The sequence below is a fragment of the Pseudorca crassidens genome, chromosome 15, assembly GCF_039906515.1.
Source record: "Pseudorca crassidens isolate mPseCra1 chromosome 15, mPseCra1.hap1, whole genome shotgun sequence".
NCBI lineage: Eukaryota > Metazoa > Chordata > Mammalia > Artiodactyla > Delphinidae > Pseudorca > Pseudorca crassidens.
The window spans coordinates 23964260-23987606 of NC_090310.1; the positions used below are offsets into that span (position 1 = coordinate 23964260).

Sequence of the window (23347 nt, forward strand, 5' to 3'; positions counted from 1 at the left end):
AGAGGTAGGGACTCTGGGAGGTGATTAGGTCATGAAGGTGGAACCCTCGGGAGTAGGATTAGTGCCCTCATAAATGGGACCCCAAGGACTCCCTCTCCTTTCTGCCATATGAGGATATGACAAGAGGACCACAGTCTGTAATGTGAAAGAGGGTCCTCACCAGAACCTGACCATGTCTGCACCCTGATTTCAGTTCAGTCTCCAGAACGGTGAGAAATAAATGTGTTGTTTATAAAACACCCACTGGCATTCTGTTATAGCAGCTTGTGCAAGGTAAGGCAATGTCCCAGAGGCCGATGTCACATACTGTGGCTTCTATCATATTCTGTTGGCTAGAAGTGACTCATTAAGTATGGCTTACACTCAAGGGGAAGAGAATTAAGCTCTACCTCTCGAAAGGAGGAGAGTTTGTGGACACATTCTAAAACCGTCATAGAGCCCCTTGTCCATGGTCCCACAGCGTCCTCCAGTTATCCTTACATTAGCTCTTAGCAGACCATTTGTCACAGTCTGTCTCCCTCACTACTGCACTGGGGGTTCCCTGAGCATCAGGACCAGTTTCCATTTACAGTTATATTCCTAGATCCTACCACAGTCCCTTGCACAGTGCTTGGTAACCGTCTGTTTGTTTGAATGACTCAACGACCTGTCTGGACACATAAAACGTATAGATCAGTGCTTTTCAAATTTCCATGCATATACAGCACCTGGGTGGTTTGTTAAAATGAGGATTCTGCTTCAGTAGGTCTGGGGTGGAGCCTGGGATGCTGTTTTCCTAACAAGCTCCCAGGTGATACTGATGCTGTGCTTCATGGAGCAGGAATCTAGATCACGTGATCCTACTCCCAGACAAGCTTAATAACCTAGCTGGGGAGACACTTCATCCGGCAGGACAGCCCGGGGCCGCCCACAAAGCAGCGCAGCCCAGTCGTGGGCACACCTACTGCATGCTGGGCTCCTCTTCCTTCAAATGCCTGGGATGAAAGAGGACGTGTCAGTAAAAGACAGTCGAGAAAGCGTCTGCGGAATACAGAAAGGCGTCCAAGGTTTGTGTGTTCTCAGTTGGCTCTGCAATGCTGGGCAGGGGTCACTCACATGTGGGCGAAGGGATTGTGAGGCCTGAGCAAGGGCCAGAGGGAAACTGGCTGAAGTGCCAGTGGGCAGCGGCAGGTGATGGGGTCCCCACACCCACCCCAGAGAACCTACGGAACCCAGTCTGTCTGTGTGATCCAAGCACCACTTTGGCTGGAGGCAGGGAGATTAAGCAGACGATATATTTGTACCGCTCTTCACAGTTCTTGGGATGTGCAATTCTACGAGTCACGTTTTAAGGAAAATTGAGTAGAGCCAGACCATTGAGATGTTTTCCGTTAATACCTCGGATCTCACTTTTATCCTTGTGGCTCTGCTTTTAACAACGTGGGGCACTGGTGTATATGTGTAAAGTCTGTGGTCTTAAGACAGGAGATTTCTTCTTACTACATGAAGGGCTGATCTAAGCATAGGGTAATAATGATAATTCCCAACATTTGGGGAACAGTTTCACATCCATTTAATCTAGGGGTTCTCAACCTTGACTGCACATTAGAATCACTGGGGAGCTTTACTGGTTACTGAGGCCTGCGTCCCACCTCCAGAGATTTTGACTTAATTCATCTGGGGTGTGGCTTGGACAGCATTTAGAAATCCTCCCCAGGCAATTCCACTTTGCGGCCATTGTTGAGAGGCACTGATTTAACCTTATAAGAACCCTTCACTAATAGGCAGATAAGATTATCTTTTCTTTTCCTCCCTCCCTCCCTCCCTCCCTCTCTCTCTTTCTTTTCTTTCTTTCTATCTTTCTTTCTTTCTTTCTTTCTTTCTTTCTTTCTTTCTCTCTTTCTCTTTCTCTCTCTCTCTCTCTCTCCCTCTCCCTCTCTCCCTCCCTCTTTCCCTTCCTCCCTTTTCTTACTTTCTCTCTCCCTTCCTTCCTTCCTTTCTTTTCGTTCTACAAATAAAAAGCTGTATCACGAAATTGACTGATTGGCTCAAAGTCACACAACCAATAAGTGGGAGGTTCAGATCTCAAACCTATGTTAACTGGTTGTGCTCTTTCAATTTGTATCAGTATTGCCTCCAGGTGGCCAGTATTATGCCCGTTACAAAGAAAGAGAAACTGAGTGTGATGGTTGATTTTACGTGTCCACTTGACTGGGCCAAGGGGTCTTCAGATATTTGGTTAAACGTTGTTCTGGGTGTGTCTTGGATAAGATTAATATTTGAATCAACAGAGTGAATAAAGCAGGTCACTCTCCCTAATGTGGGTGGACCTCATCCAATCAGTTGAAGGCCTGAATAGAATAAAAAGACCTTCCAGCAAGTAAGGGGGAACACCTCCTGCCTGACTGCTTTGAGCAGGGACATTGGTCCTTTCCTTTCTTCAGACTGGAACTGAGACATCAGCTCTTCTGGGGTCTCGAGTCACCAGCCTTTGGGCCTGCAGCTGCACCATTGACTTTCCTGCTTCTCGGGCCTTTGGAATTGTACTGCAATTTACATCATCAGTTCTCCTGGGTCTTCAGCTGCTAACAGCAGATCTGGGGACTTAGCTTCCATAATCAGGTGAGCGAATTCCTTACAATAATAAATTTTCTTTATAATAATAGTAAATAATAAATATTATTATTATTTATAATAATAAATCTTATATTCTAATAATATATCTCCTATTGGAGAACGCTAAGGGATGGAACAATTAGGTTTCTAGATAAAGGTCAGACTTTGAGCTAGGGGACAGTTAGTTAGGGTTCCAAGTCCCTTACGTCCCTGGATGTTCCTTAGTCTCTTGTTTCTAGTCTTTGAAGCTAAGTTTGGGCCAATACCCATATCAGATAAACAAATTCTAGACTCCTTGATGACAAGGTCAGTGTCAGTGTCTGCAGATGCAGGCCATGAATAGTCAAGGTTGGAAAATAAAAGTTGGCAGGAAGGACTGTACTTTATTGGGACCAAACCAAGGACGTCAGTGATCTTAGTTTTGAGCCATTCTTGATCCTGGAGTTCATCCAAGTTCTCCTTTGGACTCTTGCATCCTACCTGCCCATCATCCATCCCCAGTGAAATCAGCAGATGTTAATGATGGAATTTGGAGATGCTGAAAGGATTCCCATGGTGGTGAGGAAGATCCTAAATGTTTTACAAAAAAATAAAAATAAAAAGTATTATTTAAGGAAAGGAGCCAAAGTGCTCAGACACCACTTGGCAGCCAGGGAGTGTGTTAAATCGGAACAATCAGGAGGGAAAAGTACTTTGTAGTAATTTTTTTCGAAGCTGGTTCCAGAGCTCCTTCCTCTTAGGAGAGAACTGTCTATGTTTAGAACCAAGGAGAGTCTTACATTTAGAGTTTTCTGTAGGTGTGGAGTGTGAGTCCCTGAGGGACTGGTCTGCAAAGAGACAGTGGGATGATGAGATAATGGGGCATTGAGCAGGGAGGTGCCTGACAGCAGACAGAAGAGAATGAGGAGAGGGTGGCAGACACATGCCTGGATGCTGGAGAATGTGCAGGCGGGTGGCTGATCAGGGATTTGGGGATTTTGAGAATGGGAACATCTAATATTAAATTCTAAATCGTTTGAAATGCTCTCATGCACTTTCTTACCTGAAAGCTTTGGTAAAATCTTCGGTTTACATAGTCTAGCCGTAGTATTTTGGGGGATTGATGGATTGGGGTGTTTATTAGGAGGGGTGATATGGTGCAGAAAGAAGAAAAAGTATGTCTGGTATTTTTGCCATAAGTACTTTTGCTGCGTAACTAATTGACCATAAGGCAGGTTTGTTGTAAAAGATAAAATAAGGAAAAATAAAAGAGGGGCATTAAAAAGGACATAATGAAACATGAAAAATGGGTAACAAAAATTAAAAAGACTTTATTACAAAATACAAAATATTTGAATACATTTGAAATGTGTGTAAATTCATGGCAATACTGCGCAAATAACTGATTTTATTTTGCATGTTGTATCTAAGCACTTGTCTTCCAAGTCTTTCATTCACAGTATTTTATACTATTTATTTATTTACTTTGTTTGCTTGTTGACTTGTCGCCTCATTTGGCATCACACGTCTTCTGTTTTGATAAAATTCTTCATAGAGAGGCATCAGCTTCCAAATACTAGGATGTATATTTGTACCTGAGCTTTGTATCGCGTTGGGAAAGCTGTTTGTTCTTAGCAGGTTGTCACATGTCCACTGATAGACGTTCCAAAGTTTTATGGAAGGTGTGGGTTCAACTCTACACCTTCAAATCACTGAAAGATTTGCAACTGATACATTATCATTTTCTAGTACAGCATTCACTCTGGCTTTACACTCTCTCTCTTTTTGTTTTTTTTAAAGAAGATGTTGGGGGTAGGAGTTTATTAATTAATTAATTAATTTTTGCTGTGTTGGGTCTTCGTTTCTGTGCGAGGGCTTTCTCTAGTTGTGGCAAGAGGGGGCCACTCTTCATCGCGGTGCACGGGCCTCTCACTATCACGGCCTCTCTTGTTGCGGAGCACAGGCTCCAGACGCGCAGGCTCAGTACTTGTGGCTCACGGGCCTAGTTGCTCCGCGGCATGTGGGAGCCTCCCACACCAGGGCTCGAACCCGTGTCCCCTGCATTAGCAGGCAGATTCTCAACCACTGCGCCACCAGGGAAGCCCTTTACGCTCTCTTAATCACACTTCCAGTAAGTTTTATCACCGTCTTTTCTACCAAGTCCATGTAAGTAGTTATCATCTACTATTTTAAGACTGCCATGCTATTCATCACTGTATAGACTATCACGAGGGCTAAGATTGATGGAATGTAAAAACTGGAGTCCTATGTCCACTAAGAAATGAAACCAAACTGTCAACAACTTAAAACCAAACTTTCAACCAGTTATCTTTTACGGCAAGATTGCCTTATGGCCAAGTAGTTATGAGGCAAAAATGTTTGCAGTAAAGATGTTTATGGCAAAGATGCTTACAGCAGAAGTACCTAGAACTGAAAAAAAGAACCTGCAGAATAGAGGAATAATTTGTACAATGAACCAATTTAGTGGAAGTGGAACCCAGGTTGTAGCTGAACTGAGGCACCCCAAGAAGCTCCAAAGAGACTGGGGGCAGTGCTGTGCTTCCCTTCATTCAGGGCATTTGAGAAAATGTCACTTGCACCTTAGAAGTCAAGGTGATAGACACCACCTTGTCATGAATAGAAGACATCAATTCTCAAATAGAGAATAATTGTTCTGACCAGACAAAAATGAAACGCCCCTGAAGAAATTATGGAAGTAGTGGCAGTCCTGTTCATTTATTCATTCATCAAACACTGGCACACCATTTTGTGTCAAGCCCCTTAATGTGTGCTGAAAATATAGACATTGTCTCTGCCCTCAAGGAGCTTTACCTTGGGGTGTGAAGGCAAGGGGAGCTGACCTTTTTTGAGCTCCTCCTAAGTGTAGACAGTAGGCTTTGTATTTTATGTGCACTGTCTTTCTAAAATTCTCCCAACAGCTTTATGAGTAAGTAACTATTATCACCAAATAGGTAAGCTGAGGCTCAGAGATGTTAGGGAATTTGATTCAGCTAATCCGTAATGAAATCTGTGTTTGAACACAGGATTATCTGACTCTAGATTTGGAGGAGGAGTCCTTATTTTGGTCAGTGGCACTGGAAAATTGGTGGTAAGGAGTTCAGACTTGATAATGTGATTTGAAAAGTTCTCCCCATATTTGTCCTGAGTCCTACCCAATCTGCTGTGATGCCCAATCAGCTTATCTGCTATCAGTGCTTTTCAACTGGGTTAACCATTACTTTCCTCCTCATCTCCTCTTTTAGTACCTTAACACCAACTCAGCAAGGCTCTGTCACCTCATCATGGATGAATTTACTAGCATGAGGGTTTTGGGTGCCTGCTGCGGGGGCAGAGGAGAGACTGGGAGCCCAGGAGGTTGATGCTACAGAAACATGGAAAAATATATTGTTCTTCTTTGTCTGGTACAAAGACTTTGTGTCAGAGTCTTTGGTACACAGACTCTCTCTTTGTTGATGCAAGTTAGAACCATCTACCATAATTAGCAAAGGGCAGTAACATGAGCCTTTTAAATGAGTCCTGTGCCAGGCTACAAGGAGGAAAGGAGGGATTCATCATGTTGTTTCATAAGCATAAATACAACTAATTAAGTGAAGGTGAAATCTCTACCATCTATGTGATGTTTATTTAAAATGATTTGCTCAAGACATGCCCAGAATCCTTCTCTTTAGGAAGATAGCTAGGAGCTGGGTGGAGACAATTTGGGCATTTGAGGAACAGGAACAAATTGGACTGCAAAGCTGAGAAACCACCTGAGCCAGGAGTTGGCTGTGACCAGTGGATGGACATCTGCTGTTTTTTTTTTTTTTTTTTTAACATCTTTATTGGGGTATAATTGCTTTACAATGGTGTGTTAGTTTCTGCTTTATAACAAAGTGAATCAGTCATACATAAACATATGTTCCCGTATGTCTTCCCTCTTGCGTCTCCCTCCCTCCTACCCTTCCTATCCCACCCCTCCAGGCTGTCACAAAGCACCGAGCCAATACCCCTGTGCCATGTGGCTGCTTCCCACTAGCTATCTACCTTACTACGTTTGTTAGTGTGTATATGTCCATGACTCTCTCTCGCCCTGTCACAGCTCACGCTTCCCCCTCCCCATAACCTCAAGTCCGTTCTCCAGGAGGTCTGCGTCTTTATTCCTGCCTTACCCCTAGGTTCTTCATGACATTTTTTTTTTCTTAAATTCCATATATATGTGTTAGCATACGGTATTTGTCTTTTTCTTTCTGACTTACTTCACTCTGTATGACAGACTCTAGGTCTATCCACCTCATTACAAATAGCTCAATTTCGTTTCTTTTTATGGCTGAGTAATATTCCATTGTATATATGTGCCACATCTTCTTTATCCATTCATCCGATGATGGGCACTTAGGTTGTTTCCATCTCTGGGCTATTGTAAATAGAGCTGCAATGAACATTTTGGTACATGACTCTTTTTGAATTTTGGTTTTCTCAGGGTATATGCCCAGTAGTGGGATTGCTGGGTCATATGGTAGTTCTATTTGTAGTTTTTTAAGGAACCTCCATACTGTTCTCCATAATGGCTGAACCAATTCACATTCCCACCAGCAGTGCAAGAGTGTTCCCTTTTCTCCACACCCTCTCCAGCATTTATTGTTTCTAGATTTTTTGATGATGGCCATTCTGACTGGTGTGAGATGATATCTCATTGTAGTTTTGATTTGCATTTCTCTAATAATTAATGATGTTGAGCATTCTTTCATGTGTTTGTTGGCAGTCTGTATATCTTCTTTGGAGAAATGTCTATTTAGATCTTCTGCCCATTTTTGGATTGGGTTGTTTGTTTTTTTGTTATTGAGCTGCATGAGCTGCTTGTAAATTTTGGAGATTAATCCTTTGTCGGTTGCTTCATTTGCAAATATTTTCTCCCATTCTGAGGGTTGTCTTTTGGTCTTGTTTATGGTTTCCTTTGCTGTGCAAAAGCTTTGAAGTTTCATTAGGTCCCATTTGTTTATTTTTGTTTTTATTTCCATTACTCTAGGAGGTGGGTCAGAAAGGATCTTGCTGTGATTTATGTCATAGAGTGTTCTGCCTATGTTTTCCTCTAAGAGTTTGATAGTTTCTGGCCTTACATTTAGGACTTTAATCCATTTTGAGCTTATTTTTGTGTATGGTGTTAGGGAGTGAGCTAATCGCATACTTTTAAATGTAGCTGTCCAGTTTTCCCAGCACCACTTATTGAAGAGGCTGTCCTTTCTCCACTGTACATTCCTGCCACCTTTATCAAAGATAAGGTGTCCATATGTGCGTGGGTTTATCTCTGGGCTTTCTATCCTGTTACATTGATCTATCTTTCTGTTTTTGTGCCAGTACCATACCATCTTGATAACTGTAGCTTTGTAGTATAGTCTGAAGTCAGGGAGCCTGATTCCTTCAGTTCCTTTTTTCGTTCTCAAGATTGCTTTGGCTATTCGGGGTCTTTTGTGTTTCCATACAAATTGCAAAATTTTTTGTTCTAATTCTGTGAAAAATGCCAGTGGTAGTTTGGTAGGGATTGCATTGAATCTATAGATTGCTTTGGGTAGTAGAGTCATTTTCACAATGTTGATTCTTCCAATCCAAGAACATGGTATATCTCTCCATCTGTTTGTATCATCTTTAATTTCTTTCATCAGTGTCTTATAATTTTCTGCATACAGGTCTTTTGTCTCCTTAGGTAGGTTTATTCCTAGATATTTTATTCTTTTTGTTGCAGTGGTAAATGGGAGTGTTTTCTTGATTTCACTTTCAGATTTTTCATCATTAGTATATAGGAATGCCAGAGATTTCTGTGCATTAATTTTGTATCCTGCCACTCTACCAAATTCATTGATTAGCTCTAGTAGTTTTCTGGTAGCATCTTTAGGATTCTCTATGTATAGGATCATGTCATCTGCAAACAGTGACAGCTTTACTTCTTCTTTTCCGATTTGGATTCCTTTTATTTCCTTTCTTCTCTGATTGCTGTGGCTAAAACTTCCAAAACTATGTTGAATAAGAGTGGTGAGAGTGGGCAACCTTGTCTTGTTCCTGATCTTAGTGGAAATGCTTTCAGTTTTTCACCATTGAGGATGATGTTTGCTGTGGGCTTGTCATATATGGCCTTTATTATGTTGAGGAGAGTTCCCTCTATGCCTACTTTCTGCAGGGTTTTTATCATAAATGGGTGTTGAATTTTGTCAAAAGCTTTCTCTGCATCTATTGAGATGATCATATGGTTTTTCTCCTTCAATTTGTTAATATGGTTTATCACATTGATAGATTTGCATATATTGAAGAATCCTTGCATTCCTGGAATAAACCCCACTTGATCATGGTGTATGATCCTTTTAATGTGGTGGTGGATTCTGTTTGCTAGTATTTTGTTGAGGATTTTTGCATCTATGTTCATCAGTGATATTGGCCTGTAGTTTTCTTTCTTTGTGACATCCTTGTCTGGTTTTGGTATCAAGGTGATGGTGGCCTCGTAGAATGAGTTTGGGAGTGTTCCTCCCTCTGCTATATTTTGGAAGAGTTTGAGAAGGATAGGTGTTATCTCTTCTCTAAATGTTTGATAGAATTCGCCTGTGAAGCCATCTGGTCCTGGGCTTTTGTTTGTTGGAAGATTTTAATCACAGTTTCAATTTCAGTGCTTGTGATTGGTCTGTTCATCTTTTCTATTTCTTCCTGATTCAGTCTTGGCAGGTTGTGCCTTTCTAAGAATTTGTCCATTTCTTCCAGATTGTCCATTTTATTGGCATAGAGTTGCTTGTAGTAATCTCTCATGATCTCTTTTATTTCTGCAGTGTCAGTTGTTACCTCTCCTTTTTCATTTCTAATTCTATTGATTTGAGTCTTCTCCCTTTTTTTCTTGATGAGTCTGGCTAGTGGTTTATCTATTTTGTTTATCTTCTCAAAGAACCAGCTTTTAGTTTTATTGATCTTTGCTATTGTTTCCTTCATTTCTTTTTCATTTATTTCTGATCTGATTTTTATGATTTCTTTCCTTCTGCTAGCTTTGGGGTTTTTTTGTTCTTCTTTCTCTAATTGCTTGAGGTGCAAGGTTAGGTTGTTTATTCGAGATGTTTCCTGCTTCTTAAGGTGGGCTTGTATTGCTATAAACTTCCCCCTTAGAACTGCTTTTGCTGCATCCCATAGGTTTTGGGTCGTTGTGTCTCCATTGTCATTTGTTTCTAGGTATTTTTTGATTTCCTCTTTGATTTCTTCAGTGATCACTTCATTATTAAGTAGTGTATTGTTTAGCCTCCATGTGTTTGTATTTTTTACAGATCTTTTCCTGTAATTGATATCTAGTCTCATGGCGTTGTGGTCAGAAAAGATACTTGATACAATTTCAATTTTCTTAAATTTACCAAGGCTTGATTTGTGACCCAAGATATGATCTATCCTGGAGAATGTTGCATGAGCACTTGAGAAGAATGTGTATTCTGTTGTTTTTGGATGGAGTGTCCTATAAATATCAATTAAGTCCATCTTGTTTAATGTATCATTTAAAGCTTGTGTTTCCTTATTTATTTTCATTTTGGATGATCTGTCCATGGGTGAAAGTGGGGTGTTTAAGTCCCCTACTATGAATGTGTTACTGTCGATTTCCCCTTTTATGGCTGTTAGTATTTGCCTTATGTATTGAGGTGCTCCTATGTTGGGTGCATAAAATTTACAATTGTTATATCTTCTTCTTGGATCGATCCCTTGATCATTATGTAGTGTCCTTCTTTGTCTCTTTTATTTTTTTTATTTTATTTTTTTCTTTGTCTCTTTTAATAGTCCTTATTTTAAAGTCTATTTTGTCTGATATGAGAATTGCTACTCCAGCTTTCTTTTGGTTTCCATTTGCATGGAATATCTTTTTCCATCCCCTTACTTTCAGTCTGTATGTGTCTCTAGGTCTGAAGTGGGTCTCTTGTAGACAGCATATATAAGGGTCTTGTTTTTGTATCCATTCAGCTAATCTGTGTCTTTTGGTGGGAGCATTTAGTCCATTTACATTTAAGGTAATTATCGATATGTATGTTCCTATTCCCATTTTCTAAATTGTTTTGGGTTTGTTATTATAGGTCTTTTCCTTCTCTTGTGTTTTTTGTCTAGAGAAGATCCTTTAGCATTTGTTGTAAAGCTGGTTTGGTGGTGCTGAACTCTCTCAGCTTTTGCTTGTCTGTAAAGGTTTTAATTTCTCCATCAAATCTGAATGAGATCCTTGCTGGGTAGAGTAGTCTTGGCTGCAGGTTTTTCTCCTTCATCACTTTCAGTATGTCCTGCCACTCCCTTCTGGCTTGTAGGGTTTCTCCTGAGAGATCAGCTGTTAACCTTATGGGGATTCCCTTATGTGTTATTTGTTGTTTTTCCCTTGCTTTTTTTTTTTTTTTTTTTTTTTGCGGTACGTGGGCCTCTCCCGTTGCGGAGCACAGGCTCCGGATGCGCAGACTCACCGGCCATGGCTCACGAGCCCAGCCGCTCCGCGGCATGTGGGATCTTCCCAAACCGGCGCACGAACCTGTGTCCCCTGCATCGGCAGGCGGACTCTCAACCACTGCGCCACCAGGGAAGCCCTCCCTTGCTGCTTTTAATATGCTTTCTTTGTATTTAATTTTTGACAGTTTGATTAATATGTGTCTTGGCGTATTTCTCCTTGTATTTATCCTGTATGGGACTCTCTGTGCTTCCTGGACTTGATTAACTATTTCCTTTCCCATATTAGGGAAGTTTTCAACTATAATCTCTTCAAATATTTTCTCAGTCCCTTTCTTTTTCTCTTCTTCTTCTGGAACCCCTATAATTCGAATGTTGGTGTGTTTAATGTTGTCCCAGAGGTCTCTGAGACTGTCCTCAGTTCTTTTCATTCTTTTTTCTTTATTCTGCTCTGCAGTAGTTATTTCCACTATTTTATCTTCCAGGTCACTTATCCGTTCTTCTGCCTCAGTTATTCTGCTATTGATCCCATCTAGAGTACTTTTAATTTCATTTATTGTGTTGTTCATCGTTGCTTGTTTCATCTTTATTTCTTCTAGGTCCTTGTTAGCTGTTTCTTGCATTTTGTCCATTCTATTTCCAAGATTTCGGATCATCCTTACCATCATTATTCTGAATTCTTTTTCAGGTAGACTGGCTATTTCCTCTTCATTTGTTAGGTCTGGTGCATTTTTATCTTGCTCCTTTATCTGCTGTGTGTTTTTCTGTCTTCTCATTTTGCTTATCTTACTGTGTTTGGGGTCTCCGTTTTGCAGACTGCAGGTTCGTAGTTCCCGCTGTTTTTGATGTCTGTCTCCAGTGGCTAAGGTTGGTTCAGTGGGTTGTGTAGGCTTCCTGGTGGAGGGGACTAGTGCCTGTGTTGCGGTGGATGAGGCTGGATCTTGTCTCTCTAGTGGGCAGGTTCACGTCTGGTGGTGTGTTTTGGGGTGTCTGTGGCCTTATTATGATTTTAGGCAGCCTCTCTGCTAATGGGTGGGGTTGTGTTCCTGTTTTGCTAGTTGTTTGGCATAGGTTGTCCAGCACTGTGGCTTTCTGGTCATTGAGTGAAGCTGGGTGCTGGTGTTAAGATGGAGGTCTCTGGGAGATTTTCGCCGTTTGATATTATATGGAGCTGGGAGGTCTCTTGTGGACCAGTGTCCTGAAGTTGGCTCTCCTACCTCAGAGGCAGAGCCCTGACTCCCGGCTGGAGCACCAAGAGCCTTTCATCCACACGGCATTCTTGTTCCCTCCTATAGGCATCTGCTGCTTCCCATTCGTCAAACCTAGAAAAACTTTCTGTAGCTTGGACTTTTCCTGGGCTAAATCCAAGGTACTAGCCACATCTGCTGTTTTTGTCTGTTCAGCACATCCTTGGGGAAATGTTCTTCTTCCACTCTGACCATGTGATTGGGATGGTGCTGCCAATCACAGTTTCTTACCCAATCACCTGGCCACAGGGGTTGGTACATGATCCACACTCAGCCAATTATAGTACCTTGTTTGCTTGGCCCCAGTGATAGGTCCAGTGCTGGGCATGTGACCCAAGCTTGCTTGTTGGAGCCATTTCTTTTGGCAATGAGAACAAAGGACATAGATCTTTTTCTGTCGTGCAGCTTAAAGGATAAGAAGGAGGGACTTCTAGGGCCTTTTTTCTCTATCACGTGGCATCAGCTGTCTGTAGGGGAAAATAGAATCAAAGTGGGAGCAGCAGAAATGGAGGAAAAGGGGACCAGGAGTATTGAGGATCCAGTTCCCATTCTTGAGTCTCCTAGAGAGGCTCTCATTCTTGTCCTTTGCATTTTAATTTTGTTCTTTTCTGCAATTTCATGAGTCAATAGATTCTCTGCCTGATTAAACTTGTTTGATTTGGGCTACTGTTACTTGCAAGTGAAAGAACCCTGACTAACGTAGATAGGAACATCAAAAAATCATATTTTGAGAACATTTTCTTGTAAGGAGCTGGCACCTTACGTGTTCTGTATCGAGTGCTTGGTTGAAACTTGGACCATGTAGGTTGGGGCAGCATGCAGCTTCCCAGCAGAGAAGGAGATCAGACCAACTAAATACGGAGGCACAGCATCAAGAGTGTCCAACACCTGACCTCAGGCCAGCCATACCTCCTTTGGGCACCAATTCTAAAATCCCACCCTTCTGACTTTCCAAGACCAGGTAAGGGGTGAATTATTTTTAGTTTGGTCTCATTCTCAGAGATCCAGCCTAGAACTCATCTCACAGCACCCTGGCAGCCAGGTTTCCAACCAACCCCACCAAAGGTCTAGAGGTAAGAGTTTTAAAGCATGGTCGTCTACATACCTACCCCCTGGAGATACCAAAGGGACTGGCTGAGGAGGAGAGAGGGAGACACTGCTAAGACAATTTCCACTCCCACTTCAAATGCACCAGCCCTCCCAGCCCCCGATTTCTTTCATTTTGTTTTATTCTATTATTTTAAATTGAAATATTTAGTTGATGTACAGTATCATGTAAATTTCAGGTGTACTACATAATAATTTGACATTTGCATACATTATGAAATGACCACCAAGCTAATTCTAGTAACCATCTGTCCCCATAAAAATTGAGCACAGTATTATTGACCATATGCTTTGTGCTGTATATTACATTCCCGTGACTTATTTATTATATAACTGGAGGTTTGTATCTCGATCTCCTTCACCCATTTCCCCCGCCCCCCGCTTCCTTCTTCCTTCTGGCAACCACTGTTGTCCCCTGCCAGCCCCAATTCCCCCCGCCCCCCGCCAGCCCCAGTTCCCCCCGCCCCCACCGCCTTTTTTTTCTGGCTGCGCCACACGGCATGCAGGATCCTTGTTCCCTGACCAGGGATGGAACCCGTGGCTCCTGCAGTGGAAGCACGGAATCCTAACCACCGGACCCCAGGTCTTTTTTATATAATATGGGGGTTTAATGCACAATTTTGTTTGAAAATGGGTTCCCTTAAAATAAAACCTTTAAAACCATTAATCTGACGAACTTAAGGCAACCACTACTATTCTCTGAACAAAAGGTGACATGTGACCTGTCAAATAAATCAGTAGGAAAGAAATTCCAACCAACTCTTGCATAAAAAAAGTCCCAGAAACATCCTTACTGAAGGGAAAAAATCACTATTTACTTTACAATAACGCATGTTTTGCCAAATATTATCAATCAAATGTTAGATGTAAAGACAGCATCTTGGACAAATGACCCCATGCCCATATGTTAATTAAGAAATATGGCTTTATTCGCTTGTTCATTCATTAAATACTCACTGAGTGCCCATACCTTGGGCTTACTGTGCTAAGTGCTGGGAACACTAGGTGAACAAGATCTTTGATCTTTCCGCCCATGGAGATTTTGGAAGTTTATCCTTCCCTTGCAAGAAAACCCTTTTTTTTTTTTGGAGGACTTATCTTTGAGCAAAGGAGGGGGAGATTGGCTATAAGATCCAACTGGAAAAAAGGTTTTGGCACTATACCTGGGGTCCAACCGTCCTTCCAAACATAGAGTCACTTACCTTCTCTAACCAACTTTGCTCCAGCTATAAAGTCCCATCTGGGTCTCAGGGCCAACCTTTGCCTTTAGGATTCTGAAGGATGATTTAAAGGCATGTCTGTGACCCAGCACCTGGGCACTCTCAATCCTTGGTTGTGGCCGTCAGGAGTCACTATAAATGTCGTAATGAGGCCAACCAAAGGATGGAGAACCAGTCCTCCTAATGACTTGTGAAACTCTCTGTGGGATAGGAAACCTTGGTTCTACTTCTGACCGTGATACTCATATCTTGGTAGCTTCACCCATCTGAGTCTCTGTATCTTTACCTATGGGATGAAGGGGCTGAAACTTGGACTTTCCCAGAGGACTATCTGAGTTTCCATATCTGGATGAATTAGTTAAGGTAAGGCTAGCTACTGTAGTAGATAAATTCCTGGTGGCATGACATAATGCATGCTTCTTTCTTTTCACATCATAGTCAGATGGGGTGGTCTTCCATGTCACCATCTGGGGCCCAGCTCCTCCCATATTGTGTCTCTGCCCTCTTAAGTTGGGGGCTGTGTGAAGCTTCCAAGAAGAGCAGTAGAATAGACAAATTTATGAATGCCCCAAATCAAGATGATTTAAAACACTTGAGCTGGTAAATGGGGAAAGAGAGAGAGAGAGAGTGAGAGAGCGAGAGCTCTCTGGGAAGTTTTATGGGCCAGGCCTAAGAAGTGTCTTACATCCATTCCACCCACATGCCATTGGTCAGGAGTTGGTCACATGACCACACCTGAGCGCAAGGAAGTCTGGGAAATGCAGTCTAGCTGTGTAGTGAAGAGGAAAGGAAAACAGGTTGTTACACAACCGGCCAGCTGGGTATAGAAAACGCTTGCCACTTTAGATGGCACTCCTCCTCACCATCCTCTACTTACCAAAGGGATTTAAAACCAAACACTTCTACCTTAACCAGGGGTATCATTTACAGGAGGGTGTTGCAATAATCTGGTTGGGAGAGGACAGCAGGCTTGATTACGGAGTGTGTGCACATCAGGTTTTCCCAGGAGAGACGGTCTCAGCAGGAGGCCAGTGCAGAGGAGGGGGGCGAATACAGGATTGCATGAAGATGCAGTTATCACTAAAAAGTCATACACCCACTGTTCCATAAAGACAGTATTTTTTTTTAATTTTAAAATTCTGCATCTGAAAACACAGTATGACAGAAAGCATCTATATACAACCTGCAGTGTTTTTGGTATGATACAGTATTCAGTACATCCACTGTTTTCTGCAAAAAATTTTGCTTTGTCAGACAGAAACAAACTCCCCTAGACAAAAAAATACAGCTAAGGCACAATTTCGTTGTTGTTTCTCCGCTAAATGAAAAGACAGAAAAGGTGCAAAAATGGGCCGGTAGTGCAATTGTTTCTGAGAATCACATTCTACTGCGAGGAAAAGCATTCGGATGATTGGAACTTTGATTACTGGTCAATTTCAGATAGTTCAGTATCTCTTAAAATACTCCTTTAAATAAATAGCAAAGTATCTACATCTTTCAGTGTGTGCCTTTCGAATTCTCTCTCTTTTTTTAAAAACTTTATTTACAGTCTCTCTTTTTTTTTAAATCAATACATTACAAAATATTTCTGTACAGTTTTATGCGTATTATGATCTATAACAAAATAGTTATTTTTTAAAAACTATATCACCGCATGTCTTTGAAAAACAATGAGGGGAACGGTAATAACTTATTGTGATGCCTCTAAAAAAAATACCCAAACGTCTTTGACAACATAATTTTTATATATATATATATATATATATATATATGTATATATGTATATATATAAAGACAAAGGACGACAAAGACGATTGCGCTCAATTCCAGTGAATTTCCTATGAAAACCCTGGGGTTGTCTTTGGCCTCCATCAGCCCTGGAGCGATGGCAGGGAAATGGGGGGATTCTGCAAGTAGGTAGAGTGTGATCCCTTTGAGAACATGACCCATCCGCTGGGACTATTTAATGCTATCACTTTCCAGGCAGGAAGGATGAAGAGATATATTGAGAAACTCTCCTGATTTACCCATGAATGAAGTACCTAAAGTCACCAAGTTTCGGGGGTCGGGGGAGGGCTGGAAAGCCCACGTCGGCAGCCCATCGCAGTGGCGATATGCTCTAGGAGAGTGCTTCGGGAGTTGGTTGAGGTTTAGATGAGCACCCAAGCCTTCATGTTACCCATAGGAAAAACAGAAAATTTTTCTTCAGGACGACAAGAGACGCCATTTCTATCACATCTGCAAGCTACAGGTTGGCAGCCCCTGGCTTAGGAGGTTGCCCCGAGAGCTTCAAGATGCTCTTTCTTCTCGGATGTTGGTGGAAATGGGAGGGGGAGGGTGGTTAGCTTTCCCAAAATAATTTTAAGGCCTCATTTCAAAAAGGAGAAACCTACGGCTTTTGGGGGTGGGGGAAGGGAAGGATAGGGAGGCAAACGAGGGGTGGAGAGGATGGAGCTGCGAACGGCGGCGGCGAGGTGCAGAACCTGCTTTCCCGCGGGGTGTGTAGGCAGAGGCGGCTGGAGCGTTCCCAGCCGAGGGGAGGGCGACGGAGGGCTGCCTTCTCGCTGCCTGGGGCTTGGCAAGGACAGAACCAATGACAACGTGCGGGGCAGACACAGGTGGCGCGTGAACGCCCTCCTCAGTCTTAAGAGGGGTCTGTACAGTATCTTGTTTGCCAGGTAAAAAAAGTAATACTTCTGAGAGAGCGAGAGAGAAAGAAAGAGAAAGACAGAATTTGCATAGATTATGCATTTAGCTCCAGCAGATTTTGGACACCTTTATCCCCCCACCCCCACCCCGGTAAACTTCTCAGCAGACACATGAGGTAGCGCCTGTGGTTGACCCATGGGCATAGTAAGGTAAGTGAGGCAGAAGCAGAGGACTTCCCGTGAGCACGGCTTCCGAAGATGTTTCCGGACATGTGGCAAGATGGCTGCTAAAACCTGGGATCTGGAGAGAGCCGGGCTGTTTGACACGCCAAGCCCTCCTCCTGAAACACATCCTGGACCTCTCTGCCTGGTAGGATGGAATTCTGGAAGGCGGGGACCAGGCCAATGTGGACCTCCGTACGTCTAAGGGGCAGCTCTTGGGGTCTGCAAATTCTGTGCCATCTTCCCTTCAGTACAAACTGTCTTGAGGCCAGGAGAGCTGAACACGCCAGTTATGAGACACTTCTCCTCTGAGGGACCGTTTCTTTGGGACGGGAATGACTAGTAAGAGGTCCCCATTCCCTTCGGAGCTGGACATGAGCTGTTAGTTTTTTGCCCCTTCCTAGTGGTGTCATTTCCCTCCCCCACTGGGACAAGCCTAGCTTCCTTTCAAACCACGTCTCCAGAGAGCAGAGGTTGCTGGCAGCGCACAGGCTGAACTGTGAGGTTTCTCTTTGCCTACACTCTGGAAAGAAAAAAAATGCCAACATTTCAAAATCACATTTCCTATAAAAATATGGATTTCTGGCTTCCCTTACCAAATTAGATGATTCTGCTGCACTGTGCCCGTATTCTCACATGCAACTCAGGCTGGAGCTGAGATGCAGCTGTAGTTTTTTGTCTGTGTCATGTGCACACTGCAGACTACAGTCCCCACCACTCCCTAACGTCTTACACCAACGGCGTCACTCATCTGTGCTAGTGTTCTGGGCCCTATAGCCACTTGTAACCCCTGCCAGAGGGTGTGGCTTCGATCTGCCAGGTGTTTGCTAACAGCTGTTTCTAGCACAGCCCCCTTGGGTGCTGCTGGAGGAGCGTGTCCTGAGTCCCCAGTGAACTTGGCTACGAAAGGGATCTTTGCTCAGGCCCCACACCCAGCAGCTACCGCCCTCCCCTGCACCCTCTTGGCAAAGAGATCAAGGTTCCAGCCAGCATCCTCCTTGTACCTGCAAACTGGAGAACCGGAAGGAAGCATGGTCCCCCCCAGTCCCCGCATGTGCCCAGAGCATCTGTAATCTGCCCTTTTGGGGCGGCGTGCTCATTCCTTCTCAACTCCACTGGCATTTTGAAAGTTAAATTAACAATGGCAAATGAAGTCGGAATGATTCCTGATAAGATCAGAACGGCCTTTCTCCAAAGGGAGGAGCATCTGCACTTCTGAGAACATGGGGGTCCTAGGAACTGCTCGTGCCCTCCTTGGAGACAGACCGCCTTGCACATGGCCGGGGAAGCGGGACTCAGGAAGGCTGCCTGCCTCCTGAGCGTGGTTTCCACCCGAATGTCACAGGGGTGAATGGCAAATTGGACAGAGTGTCGCAGCTTATTCAATGTGTCCTTCTCCCCCAAGCCCACGTCCCACCTCTAAGCCCTCCTGAAGTCCGAGGACCTGGTCGGTGACTCAGCCCACAGTCACTTTGCTTCTTTAATAGGATTTCCAGAGACCATGTTCTCAGGTTTTGAAACCCTCAGGCAGCCACAGCTCAAGGTTGCCTGACCAATGGCCTCTAACTAATAAATCATCCTCAGGTAGATTACAAAAATGAGTTCAACTATTTCTCCTGGGAAAACATCACCTTTGCTCAAATCATCCTGGGCTTTGTTTGTTTGAAATTCTCCCTTTTTTCCTTAAAGCCAAATGTAACATCGTCAAAGTGATTCTCTGGTTCAAAAACAGAAGATGTTGAGGAACATCCCATGAGGCCCCTGAGCTTCCCAGTCTCCTGGCGGTGAGTAGGGAATGGGGCCTGGGCCGTGGGGGTGGGGGCCGTCCCCAGAGTAAGCCAGCTCTCCCATTTCTCCACTTGTTCCCAGATGGAACAGGAGTCAGCAATGTCAGGGTGCAGGTGGGGCCCCGTCGAGGAGTCTGCAGGCTCATGGGCGCGCAGGGACATGCCAGGGCAGAGCCCCCAAAACCATCACAAATGACACACAGGGCCCTAGTGGCGAGAAGGGTGAAAGGGCGGCTCCCCGGGCAGCTTCCACAGGCTCAGGGAGGCCCTGGCCAGAGGCAGAGGCCGGGGGCAGGAAGTGGATGTGACACGGGCCTCTTGGCTCCCACAGAACTTGCGAACCCATGTGGAGCTCATGTGGGCTTTCTGAGAAAGCCACGCCGAGGTCCCTGGAAACACTGGGCCAGCTCCTGGGCTCTCCTGGCCGGGTCTGACCCCCTACCATCTTCCTAAAATAGAGATCTTTTCCTCCAGGGCGTGGAGGGAGCCTGCTTTCCCTCACATGGAGGCCCACGGTTAGACTGGCTGCGGGAGGGCAGTGATGGAGGAAGCGGGGACGCCCCAGGTTCTGCAGCCGGCATAGCCTCCCTCTGCAAGTCGCTGGCCTGTTGCGTCCCTGTGCTGGGGGTGGGGTGGCGGGGATGGCTCAGGAATTCCAACACCCCCAGAGCCGGAGGGCTGAGTCACGCTAACACCCTGCATGAGGAAGAGCGAGGCGCCACTGTTCCCAAGGACACCCCACTTCTGGCCAGTGGGTGATGCTGGTTGAGGCGTTCTCCTCATGGTGTCCAAGTCCCCTGCTTCCCACTGAGGACACGGAGAACGCAGGGCAGAGACAGAGATGATAGACAGATAGATAGATAGATAGATAAAGCAGCAGAGAGACAGAGACAGACATGAGGGGCTGGGGGATGAGAGGGGGAGGGAGTGGAAGGGTGGGGGGGAGGGGCCTTTAGTGAATAAAGGCAGCTTCAGTTAGTAAGATAACGTAATTGACAAGCTGCAAAAACAGCACCTACTAATTAGTCATTGACTAAAACATATAAATAATAAATATCTAAAGTGTCCCTTCTCTATATCCTCCATGGCCCATAGGACATTCTGCCTTGCTGGGCTGGGGGTGTGAGTAGGGGGCGACAGCTGACAGGTCACTGGGAGCAAACGGCGGTACCTTCAAACCCAAACTGGAGGGGAATCGCCAAGGACCAGCTCTCCGTGGGAAGGACTTTTCCAAGAGAACCCTGTCCTTGGGGGGAGGGTGGGATCAGCGGAGGAGGGGGCCTCCGGGGAGGGGTCTCCGGATGAGCAGGGCAGCCCTCCGATGTACACATGGCAAGGAAACCCTTTGCGTTTCTAGTAACTCAAGCAATTTGAATAACACTGTTCTTTAGGTTTCAAACCACCAGATACTCAAGCTTCCCACTTTTACACTGCGTGTCAGATGGGCCTGTTGGCACCTTGGATAAGAAAGGGCATGAATTTAAAAACTAAATCTAAAATGCTCTTTCCTGGCCGTGAAAAGTCTGTTCCATGCAGTTTGGTTGCTCCCAGCAGCACCGAGTGTGCGATTCACAAATGTTCCAAACAAACACCTGACCTCAGAACAAAGGGCTCAGGCAATACAGGTATTGCTGTACTGACCAGCTGAGGAGTTTTGCTCCCAAGGATCTCTATGAGTGAGTTTCATGGCCATGGTCCCCAAAGTTCCCACTGTCAAGGCCCAGAGGGGTCATGGTCTTGATCTCCTCGCCCACGAACGGCTGGGGGTTTGACCCTCACGCTCATGAGCATCGCCCAATTTCTGCCTCGAAGGAGGGTGGCCTGGAGCCCAGGATGTCTGGCGGTCACAGTTTGGGTGGACCTTGGCCGTGGCACATCAGAAGGCTCTCCGGCTCATCTAGTTACGAAGGAGGATGGCTGAACCTGAGAAGGGCTGGTGGGAGGCCTCCCTGGGGACGGGCCCACGAGAACGTGACTTTAGTGTCCTGTCACTTCAGGGCTGGCACAAGGGTTTCCTGGCCCAGAGGAGCTGAAGGCGGGGCTGGAGAGCAAACCCACCCTCTGGGCAGTGCTTTTCAAACTAGGTTTTGTAGAGCCCTTGGGTTCTGACGAGGTACCTTAGGAGACGCCCTTGGCAAGGGACTGCCCGGTGGGCTGAGCTTTGAGAAAGAATCTCACGCTCGCAGCTTCAAGCAGAGCAGCCTGGATTTCCTCCTCACCCGGGACCTCCCTCCGCCTACGATTTAGTCAACAAAGCTCTGCTGCTCAAAATAAAAGTTTTGGAATCACTTGTCCGGGCGGGGTGGGGGGGGGGGTCAGGTCATTGAGGGGAAGACAAGGAACCTGTAGCACTCGAGGATCAATCAGAAGAGGTAAGACCACCACGGTGCTGGGACTGAGCCATCCCCACCCCCGGGAGCCGGCCTGCTGGGTCAGGTGGCTGGCAGAACCTGCTTCGGCCTCCAAACCTTCCCTCCCGTCATTCGATGGCCAGGAGAGCCCCGCTCACAAAAGGCACCCCCACCCCCAGGGGGTGGGAGCCCAGGGTCCGGCTCCCACTGGCCCTCTGGCTGCTTCCCCTTTGAGATCCGCTGGGGCCCCCACGTGCCCAGTGCTACCTGAGCCGGCCGTCGGGTTTGACTGCGCCCAGCTCCGACTTGGGGTCAGGGCTGAAGGAGCTCCAGGCCGTCTGGCTGCAGGTCTGCATGACTGGGCAGACGGTGGGGCCTGTGGCACAGATGTCCATGGCGGTCCACATCCCGCCCACCAGCGAGTCCAGCCAGTGCTCCAGTGCGGCGCCGGTGGACGCGGCGTTCCTCCGAGCCAGCTCCACCTGGGCGGGGTTGATGGGCAGGCTGAGGACGGGGTTCAGGCTCTGGAAGCTCTGCTCCATGTAGGCGCTGCGGAGGGGCCCGTTGTGCAGCCTCAATGCCTCCTCTGAAAGCCAAAGGGAACAATTACATCATTAGAAGAGCCATGGACCGGTCACCTCCTACTGTGTGCTTGGCACTGTGCTGGGCACTGTGTAGCACCATTCAGTTCGCGGGACAATCTCACGAGGAAGTTCCTTTAGCACTCCCATTGTACAAAGAAACTGAGCCTACGAGGACATTCCTTCAACAGGTACGCGCCCACTTTGTGCAGGGCATGGTCCATTCACCTATTCGTTCAGCATGTATCTATGGAGCCCTTTCTATAGGCCAGACGATAATTCATTCAACACATATTTACGAAACATCTACATCTGCAAGGCATTCATTCATTTATTTATTTGATACAGATTTATTAAGTGCCAGGCTCTACTCTGCGGTGGAGCAGACCAGACAATGAAGGAGACTGCAATCCAGGGGAGGAAGAATGATGACAAGAAAGAAAGAAAGAAGTAAATAAATCAGGTCATTCCAGAAAGTGATAAGTGTCATGAAGGGAATAAATGGGCTGTGTCGAGTCAGAGCAGGGGCTTGATAAACTACGGGCCTTGGACCAAATGCGGCCACCACCTGTCGTAAATGCAGTTTCATTGGAACATGGCTATGCCCATTTGGATACATACTGTTTATGGCCGTTACCACAGCACAGCTGAGTAGCTGAGACAGAGATTGTATATGGCCCACAAAGCTGAAAAATTTGCTATCTAGCCCTTTACAATAAAAGCTTGCTGATTCCTGGGTTAGAGAGTGACAAGGGTGTTCATTTTAGCTGGGATGGCCGGGGAGACCTCTCTGCGGAGATGACATCTGAGCTGAGCACTGATTCACGGGAAGGAAGAAGCCACGTGCAGATCCTGGAGAAGAGAATTCCAGGCATTGGGAACAGAGGATGCAAAGCCTCATTAAAGCTCATTAAAGATGCAAAGCATCTTTCCCCAAATCACACAGGTGATGAGAGTCAGAGCCAGGGCTGGAACCCGGGTCTGTGGACCTCAGGGCCTGGCGAGCAGCCCCACCCTTGGCTGCTGAATGCCCACCATGAACTCTGTATAAGACCTGGATCTCTGCTTCGGTCCAAGATGTGGGGCATGAATGGCCCACAGCAAGGAGTCCTGGAAACCGTGAAGCTGGGACCAGAGTGGGGTGGGGTGGGAGGTCCAGCTGGCTCCCAAAACAGCT

General features: G+C 45.4%; 1 protein-coding gene across 1 annotated transcript in view; it reads right to left on the reverse strand.

Moving 5' to 3' along the window:
* Positions 1 to 15683: 15683 nt before the first annotated feature.
* XYLT1 (xylosyltransferase 1) overlaps positions 15684 to 23347 on the reverse strand; it is a 304486-nt gene continuing 296822 nt past the window's right edge. The window contains exon 12 of the mRNA XM_067706537.1: positions 15684 to 22175. Within this exon, the coding sequence (XP_067562638.1) occupies positions 21853 to 22175 (323 nt within the window). The 3' untranslated portion in view covers positions 15684 to 21852. The remainder of the gene's footprint in view (positions 22176 to 23347) is intronic.